Source organism: Microcebus murinus, chromosome 6, assembly GCF_040939455.1.
Source record: "Microcebus murinus isolate Inina chromosome 6, M.murinus_Inina_mat1.0, whole genome shotgun sequence".
NCBI lineage: Eukaryota > Metazoa > Chordata > Mammalia > Primates > Cheirogaleidae > Microcebus > Microcebus murinus.
Window position 1 is genome coordinate 15,941,860 of NC_134109.1, and position 9,704 is coordinate 15,951,563.

General features: G+C 37.0%; 1 protein-coding gene across 2 annotated transcripts; it reads right to left on the bottom strand.

The window, feature by feature from the left end:
- Window positions 1-1,716: 1,716 nt before the first annotated feature.
- On the bottom strand, window positions 1,717-9,311 carry GPR65 (G protein-coupled receptor 65). Of its 2 annotated transcripts, none has more exons than XM_012774003.3 (2): window positions 9,205-9,311; window positions 1,717-3,422 (listed from the first exon to the last, which is right to left on the bottom strand). In XM_012774003.3, exon 2 carries the CDS (start codon window positions 2,961-2,963, stop codon window positions 1,950-1,952), a length of 1,014 nt encoding a protein of 337 aa, XP_012629457.1. In that variant the 5' UTR covers window positions 2,964-3,422; window positions 9,205-9,311; the 3' UTR covers window positions 1,717-1,949. The 2 variants fall into 2 exon arrangements, with proteins under 2 accessions (XP_012629457.1, XP_012629458.1); XM_012774004.3 differs by having other exon boundaries at window positions 1,717-3,439; window positions 9,205-9,296.
- Between the last annotated feature and the right edge of the window lie 393 nt (window positions 9,312-9,704).

The window sequence follows — 9,704 nt, forward strand, 5'->3', positions numbered from 1 at the left end:
CCAAACAAGCACCAGATATATTCTCCAGCAAACTGGTATTAACTGAGCAGCACCTAAGTGGACACATAGGTACTACAGTAATAGGGTATTGGGCAGGAGGGAGGGGGGTGGGTATATGCATATATAATGAGTGAGATGTGCACCATCTGAGGGATGGTCATGCTGGAGACTCAGACTTGTGGGGGGAGGGGGGGAAGGGTATTTATTGAAACCTTAAAATCTGTACCCCCATAATATGCCGGAAAAAAAAATCCAAATCAACATTTTGCTGCTGATCATTAAGTAGAACATTCTTATTAAGGGTGCCACAAATTTGGATTTGTCATGTCTCTTTGTATAACCAACTGAGGAAAAGTGCTAATCAGTTCTCTATAACATCAGTTTAATGACATTCTATATGATTTCTAGAGGTATATTTCCAGAGGTGTTGATTAATGAAATAATTCTCCTTTTTTCCTGTATCTTGAAAATCCTGACCTAAATCTAATGACTACACTGAACAGCTCTTCATGCAGCTGTCTTTATCATGCCTAAAGAAAGAAATGGTAGAAGTTAAAAAAAAAATCATAAAGGGGGAAAATTGCTCTTGGATCTTTTACTTTCACAAATATTCAACTCCCACCTGCCAATAATTTATCAGCAATTAATCAAACAACTCAAATAATTTTTAATTACTTTAAGTTTTAAAGTACCTGTAGTTTTTAAGCCTATGTGTATATCAGAGTGCCCAGAGAGAATCTGCTAATTCTCCAAAAACGTCATGACCAGAAAACCGCGAAGAACAGAGAACGCATGTGACCTCAAGGCAAGATGGTTTTCTATGACATACACACACCATCATGGAAAAACTTAATGGAAAATGTAGTCAGTCCGTGCATTCGCTAATTTTTCAGTGTGTGTCTAGAAATTCATTATTGAAAGGATATTGGTCTTTCTTATCAGGATTTTGTTTTATAGTGTGAGGGTACCAAATGTTACCAAGTCATTTGCTATCTGATCATTTTAGAGGGAGCAGAAAGAACAGACAGGTAAGAGAAAGAAGGGAAGGAGAAGAGTAGGGAAAGAAAAATATTTAAAAACACTTTGGTTAAGAAAAATTTTAACCTAGTGACTACCTACAACCAGGCAGAGTAATTTCCAAAATGAGGATTCAAAAGACCATAGAGAGATATCTAGTCTTAATATATAAGACTCTTTAAATATTCTAAGTCCAAAAAGAAGCCTCTGAATGTAATATTTAATAGAACTATTTGTCTAGACATTAAACTTATGATAATTTCAACTGTGTTGTACTCACCTATTTTAAATTTTTTAAATGTCAAAACAAAACTCAGAGCCTATTTACTTTTACCTATTATAGAGATATTTCAAGCTCAGTGAGTAGGTTTCTGAACTGATATAAACTTCGAGAGGCTTCATGGGACTTTTGGTAGCCCCAGTACTCAACACAAACTGAGTATATCAAGTTCAATAAGTATTTGTTAAAGAATGAAAAGATCAGAATAGTATTTAGTAGTTGAAGTTGTTGGAAAGAGCTACACAGAATTGGGAGAACTAATGGCAGGCAGCATGAAATCCAAAAGAGTGAGAAAAATCACAAAACCCAGATACAAAGGCCACTAATATAAAGACACACCATCCTATATACCTTACTGACCTCTGAGGGATTATAGCACAGACACACAAAAAAATGCCATTAACAATGATGACCCTGAGTCATGAGAAAATGCTTAATTTTGTTTAATATATCTCATTTAATAAAACTCAGCTGTACAATGCACTTTTAAAAATATTTCTATTGGATAGGATAAAGATAGCTCTCTGTGAGCCCTTAGTTCTAGATATCCTTTTCAAAATATAGTTATATCATCAAGATGATATAATACTGTGTACTTTAACTGCCCCCTCCTCCCCAAACACATCCATGTCCCCCCAAAATATCCTTGATTCTATTCTAGGACCTCTAATTCCACAGTATCTTTTGTAGATGTAGAAAGTAGGTGTTTTCTTTGTCTCTGTGACGTATTATGCTTCCCAGTGCAGAATTTTAATATATTCCACATATCATATCTTCCTGTTTCAGTTACAAAACAGTATAAAATTGGATCAGCAACACAATTTAGACTTGTTAATGCAACTGTGATTCTATATATTGTGTAAGTCTGCTTCCCAGATTTATTGTGGTTATCAAAGTTCACGCCACCCTCTAAAATGCAGCGAATCAGCAACATCACATGGAAGGGAGTAAAGCATAAAAAAAAAGTCAATGTGATGCTAACAAGTAGTTTTATAATTCTCCTTTTTTCACTGTTTTCCGTGGCTTTATTATGCCGCACGGCTTGGTAGACTTTCTTGTTGCAAATCATTATGGTGACCAAAGGTATTGCATAACCCGTACACGTCCTAAACAAGTTGAGATTGATTTGCCATTTCTCCAAAGGGTATTTGTCATAGCACAAAGTAAAATTAGACTTTTTGGCATCGCAATATTCAATAACTGTTTCTTCTTCCCACAGAAGGACAGCATTGAAGATGGTTTCCAGTATCCAGATGGATAGGCTGACCATGCATGCAAATTTTCTTGTCCTCAGGAAAAAAAACTTCAAAGGGTGGACAACTGCTAAATACCGGTCAAGGGCAATGCAGGTGAGGAAGGCTGTGCTGCTGTAAAAGTTTATGTACATGACGAAAGTACTCCCTTTGCACAAGGCAGGAGAGAAAGTCCAGTTGTCTTTATTCCAAGTGTAATTGACCCATACAGGGAGCGTCAATGCATATAGCAAATCTGATAGCGATAGACTGAAGAGGTAAATCCCTAGCTCACTTTCTTTCTTTGCTTGCAGAAAAGACACACACAGAGATCCGATGTTGGCTGGAACACTGACTATAATCACGAAGATGTAAACAATTGGAAATAAATAATGATCCAGGTCGTGCTGTTCTTCAATACATGTGCTGTTCATCTTTTTTTTTTTTTTTTTTTAAGGGGCAATTACATTAGTTCTTCAACCGGGTAAATGGAAAAGTCAATCTTGCCTCATTGTGGTTTGTTTCACCATCAAATTTTCTTTTTGTAAGAATTTTTTTTTCAATTGTTCTGTGTCTTTTAAAATTCTAATTCATTTGGTCAATGCTTTTAAAGGTCAATTTCACACAGCTATCAATGATTGTAAGTCAGATCCAGGCTCCGGGCAGTTAACTAAAGTGGTTGGTGGAATTCGAAGAACAGAAGTCATGTGCTCATTATCACAGGATACTGACCAACAGTCCTCAAGGATCAACTGCTTTGTCTTCCATCTTCTGTGGAATGTTGTCCTCAATTTGTTTTTCCTCATGAGTCTCATAGGAGTTTGATGTAAACATGAATATATAAGGCTTTGTTTTCACAGAAATTGAAATCTCTTTTTAAAATGCCTTCGTTTCTGTAACAGAAGACAAACTAGAACAGTTTAGATGTTTAAAAGATACATGACCTCATTACAACCATGATTTCAAAACAATCTCTTTTTATTTCATTTACTGAAGATATTGCAAACGCATCAAATTACAACGAAGGTGTTTAAAACAGGAAAATTATCTAAGTGACTTCAGTAAATAAAATCATGCTGAGATATTTTACCTATCTCAAATAAGAATCCTTATTATCCAAGGGATGCTAGAGGAAATTATATTTCTCACTGGACATGAACTAAGAACACAAAACTGAAGTTAAAAAGCCATTTTAGCAGCTAAAGATAGGAAATTCAATTATTTGTTTGGGATCAGTAAATGCTTTTGAGTGCATGATAAACTATAAGGTTATATGGTTTCAAATTTTTAATTTCATATACACTCTAGATATAAGGAACACCTTCAAACCAACCATAATATTCAAGGAAATAGCATAAGAAGTACAATAAAGTTGTAGAATTTAAACTATAGCTTGTCAAACCTTAATATGTACTTAGACAACCCTAACTCGTCTTGTTAATCCTTTTGCTTCCTTTGTGGGATAACTCACTTTATCTTTCCTACAGTTTTATAAATGAGGGGACAGAACATTCACAATTCTGGGCAAAATCCCGGGGTCATCAATTTCCACCTTTATGCCTGATTGTTGACTAGGTTAGCTTCTTTTGAAAGCTTCGATGTCATAGATTCACGTAGAGTAGCAGGGGTCCTCAAACTTTTTAAACAGGGGGCCAGTTCACTGTCGCTCAGACCATTGGAGAGAGCCCACTGTGTGCCCGGGATGAGTCGGCTGCTAAGCAGGACAGGCAGTGGTGGCAAAAGCGCCCAGAGGGCCAGATAAATGTGCTAGGTGGGTGGCATGTGGCCCATGGGCCGTCGTTTGAGGACACCTGGAATAGAGGATCCATCCTTGTCTCCACCCTTAAGTAGAGAAAGACTTTTGTCTGTATTCCTTTACTAGTGAGGCCTATTGGTGGTTCGGATGATTTACCCCATGGGGACCTTCAGAGAAAGCCTTGTGGGGACACTACGCAGGGCATCAGAAACAGTCCCTTCCAAATGCTGGCAAGTGCTGGGCACAGAGACCTGTGTCACAAAGCAGAGTAAGACATGTCCAGATTGTATGTTATTTTTCCACCACAAAACAAAATGGAGAACTAAAACTCCTGAAATCTACTTTTACCACACCCTAAATTATGAATAAAATGTGAACAACAGCCTTTTTAATAAATAGGGAAGCTTCCTGAGAGGACAAAATGTGTAACAGGGAGAAAGAGGTGGGAGCTGACCTCAGGGAGGTGAGTGGGCACCAAAGTTCTGGGTGTTCTGGACGCACATGTAGATCTAGAGGAACCAACTAGAGTCTCTGGGTCAGAGAAATTAGGGGCCAAGCTTGGGCCCAGGCAGGCAGGAAGGGGTCCTTGACCATACCAAAGATACTGGGATCCAGTAGGTGGATGGATGAAATAGAAAGGGTGAAATAGAAAAAAAAAAGCAAAATAAAATAACAAACTCCATAGGTATTTGTAGACAGCAGAGAAAAGATGGCAACTTCTCTGCACCAGCTTGGTTTCTGTGAGGAGCTATAATTAAAAAAATTTTTAGCTAAGTATTCATGGCCTCTGGCAGGTCCTCACTTGGAAGGTGGGCCTGAGTCTACATTATTAGTTTGATCCCACAAACTTCAGGCCAACTTACATGCTCAACTTCATTAGTTATCAGGGAAATTCAAACTAAAGTTACAATGAGATACCATTACACACCCACCAGAATAAATATTAATAATGAAAAAAAAAAAGACAAAATATCAAGTGTTGGTGGGGATGTACAACATTTGGATTTTTATACGCTGTCTGCTGGAAAACTGGCACTTATGTATACCTTGTAATTCAGAAAGTCCACTTCTAGGTATATGTTCAACATAAACACATACATATATGAACAAAAAGGCATATACTAGAATTAGAATGTTCACAATAGCACCATTTATAATATTCCCAACTAGAATGCCCATTAGCGGTAAAATAGATACGTAAATTGTGATATAATAACACCACTAAAGTCTATACATCGGTGAAAGTGAACAAATTATTGCTACATGCAACCACATGGCTGAAGCTCAGAAATATAATGCTGAATGATAGAAAAAACACACACAAAAGAATGTGTGCTATCCGATAAAAACCAGGTGAAGTTAATCTGTTCTGTTAGGAGTCAGGAAAAGTGTTTACTTTGCGGAGGGCCAAGCAATGCTGAGAACGGGCATGAGGGAAACTTGCGAGGTTTTGGTAATGTTCTCTGTTTCTTAATATGGGTGCTGGGTCCAGGTGCATGGTTGGTTTGTAAAAATCTATCCAGCTGTACGCTGAGGATATTTGCATGTTTCTGCATATGTATCGTATTGCAATTAAAAAGTGAAAAAGTAGAATCAAAAGGCTGTGTGAGACTATGCGGTAAAGCATCTTCACAAACGAATGTTTGCTTTACCTGAAGATGCAGTGTATATGCCTTCCTAAGAAACAATGGGATTTTACTTCCATCCTCATATATGAAAAGTAATTCAAACAAAACAATAAATAAATTATTTAAATAGTTATGGAAATAAATTGGCCAAAAGTAAAGGCTTACTATATTTAAAAAAAATAATAAATTCTAGGCATCTGGAAGAGGTGAATACAAATCTTCCCTTTAGGAAGGTTTCCTTAACCCAGGCCTCAAAGTTTCCCACAGGTAAGTTCTAACAAATATGACCTGATTAACACACACACACACACACACACACACACACACACACACACACACAATAAGCCACTGTGTGAGACTGAGGAGAAACAAGAAAGAAGAGAACTAGATCTCCCAAAGCTTTAGAGATAAAATTAATAGATATAGATATAAAACAAATGCATTTAGTATGTTTAAAGAAATAAAAAGGAATTTAAACACATAAGTAAGGAGCAGGAGACTCTAAAAATGGTCAAGCATTTTTTTTAACAGCTTGAAATAGACTTTCTAGAAATAAAAAATATAAGTTAAATTAAAAAATCAACACAGGGACTAACCAACTGATTTGATCCACCTGAAGAGAGAATTATTAATAGTATATTGCAAGGTGCAGCTAACAAAACCCACCAAAATAATTACAGTGTTAAAGAAATGGGAAAAAATACCAAAGAGACATGGAGGATAAAGTGAAAAGGTCAGCACATATACAATTGACGTTCCATAAAGATAGAGAAAAAAGAGAATAGGGAAGAGGCAATATTCACAAAGATAATGGCTGAGAGCTTTCTGGAGCTGATGAAGCACATGGAATCCTCAGATTCATGAGGCCTAGAAAATCCCAAATAGGATTAAAAACAGACAAAAATAGACAAAAACAGACAAAAATCTATCCTTAGACGCGATGCAATAAAACTGCAGAACACCAAAGACTCAAGAAAAAAAAGAGGCAGACAGAAGAGATGGACTTACGTACACAGAATGGAATTTAGATTGACAAAAGACTAGAATGAGGTCTGAGCTCCATGAAGGATTAAATAAACTCTGGAGAGTGGGACTCTGATGCACGCATAACATGACGTCTACCACTAGGCTTGTGAGTCTGGGGGAGAACACTTGAACCATGAAAATATCCTCCTCTCAGATACCTTAAAGCGATACAAGTGAATCTACCATTTGATCCAGCAATCCCATTGCTGGGCATCTACCCAAATGATCCAGTGACACTCTACAAAAAAGACACCTGCACTCGAATGTTTATAGCAGCACAATTCATAATTGCAAGGCTGTGGAAACAGCCCAAGTGCCCGTCAATCCAAGAATGGATTAATAAAATGTGGTATATGTATACCATGGAGTACTATTCAGCTCTAAGAAACAATGGTGATATAGCACATCTTATATTTTCCTGGTTAGAGCTGGAACCCATACTACTAAGTGAAGTATCCCAAGAATGGAAAAACAAGCACCACATATATTCTCTAGCAAACTGGTATTAACTGAGTAGCACCTAAGTGGACACATAGGTGCTACAGTAATAGGGTATTGGGCAGGTGGGAGGGGGGAGGGGGGCGGGTATATACATACATAATGAGTGAGATGTGCACCATCTGGGGGATGGTCATGCTGGAGACTCAGACTTTTGGGGGGAGAGGGGGAAATGGGCATTTATTGAAACCTTAAAATCTGTACCCCCATAATATGCCAAAAAAAAAATATCCTCCTCTGGGACTAGGATGGAGAAGACTGCGTAGTGGGCAGTGGGTACCCCTTCCTTCCTCCTCTGTCCATGTTGCTCAATGAATATACACATCTTTTCTCTTTTAAAAAAATGATGAGATAGATAAAATGGAAAATATGATTTCAGGAAGGTTTATATCAAGAGAATGAATTTCTCTAGCTTACAGACATTTTACAAAGCGTTTCCTGCCCTGACTTAAACCACCGCAAGACAGAGAATGGTTTAATGAAGCAGATACGGGGCCACAGTTGAGCAGAGGCAGCAGAGGCTTGTGGTTATGAGCGTGGGCCCTGGAGACAGATCAAAGCCACTCAACCAACGGTCCTCGGGGGATCGGGGGACATCTCTGTTTCTTCACCTCTCTTCGTTCCAGTTTTCACCCACGTAAGTTAGTACCCACTTCAAAGGGTTGTCGTGAGGGTTAAATAAGATGACGCAGAGTGCCTAGCACATGGTAAGCATTCCTTGTGCGTTAAGTGATAACATTGTTTTAATGACAGCATCGGTGACCTGCTGCCATCCTTTGTGCTGTCCCCTACATTTCCGGGAAGGAGATCATCTTTGGCCATCAAGCAGGAGTACAGCAGAGAAGCCAGAGGCACTCAGAGTGTAATTTGTACAGTTACACAGTAAAATTCATAGTCGTCAATTTACTTTGTGTGGCGCTGAGATTTTAATACAATACTCTGTATAATTCTTATTGTATTCGTATGTCTTTTCAGATATTATTTTGGGAAATCATAAGCAAATTTTGAGAAAATTATTTATGGAACCAGTGGTGAGAAATTTTGATGAGCTTTTAATTTTTATTTTAGTTTTTACTAAGTGCCAAAATAGACAATTTACTATATATTAAATTATATCTGAATTATATACTGTATATTAAACTATAGCTACTGTATATTAAATTACATCTAGCTCTAAAAATAGTACAAGTCATTGATGACAATGACCAAAAGTAAAATGTTTTCTTACAGTGTCATAGGAAATGCTTGCTTTCATTTATCAGTTTTATTGTTACTTATTAAGACTCCGCTATATTTCAGGCACTGTGATTAGTCACTTATTGACTAATAATTACTAGTTAATAGTTATTAATACTGGAAATATTATTTCCTAACCTCACATTATTTCTGATGGTATAAAAAGTATTTCTAGACCATTGTACTGATGAGGAAATGGTACCAGATAGTTCTACAGCTAGGAGCTAGCAGGTTTCTTTTAAATATTTAAAGCAATTTGCTAATACACTATTTCCTGAAAAGGAAGTACACAATTCCCTTTTTGTATATCTACAGTTTTACCTAACTAGTCCTAAATTTAAATTTTGACCCTTTACCACTGCTCAAAGTAGAGGAAACCATGTGTCCTCATTTCTCTCTCTTATATTGCTTTGTATTACTATGTTTATTCAGCTTAAACCAGACAAAATCTTGCAAACATTGCTGACAATTGAACATTTAAGTACATTATCTACTTAACAATCTTATTTTATTTTATAATTTTATACTTACCCATGTTTCTTGAGGTGATGCTTTTGTCCACTCAGGGGCCCCAAAATCTGTGTTCATCAAGAAGAGAAACTGACACTGTTGAGGGGACAGGAAATTGCACTCATATTTCAGCATAAACCAATGAGGAAGCAGCATCTTAATGAGAAGGACGTGCTTTTATCCAAGTTTGAAAAAAAGAAGTCTCTTAAATACTTTAAAAGGTGTTTTTATTTATTGTTTACTATAGTGTAATTTTTATAACTCAGTTGTCTCATTGCATCTTAAGTAAGTGCTTGACTTAACAGAATGTGTATTAGATATTTCATTTATTTATTTATCCATCCACCATTCATTATATTTTTAGGGCACTGTGCATGGAGGTGTATGATAACTGACTGTAACTCCAAAGGAGCATGAGCTAGCAGAGGAGAAAGGCATATTCAGTAACAGCCATAATGCAATGGCAAAATGGATAGGTACTCCAAGAGAGGTACAGATAAGGTGGGATGAGTCGTCTGGAC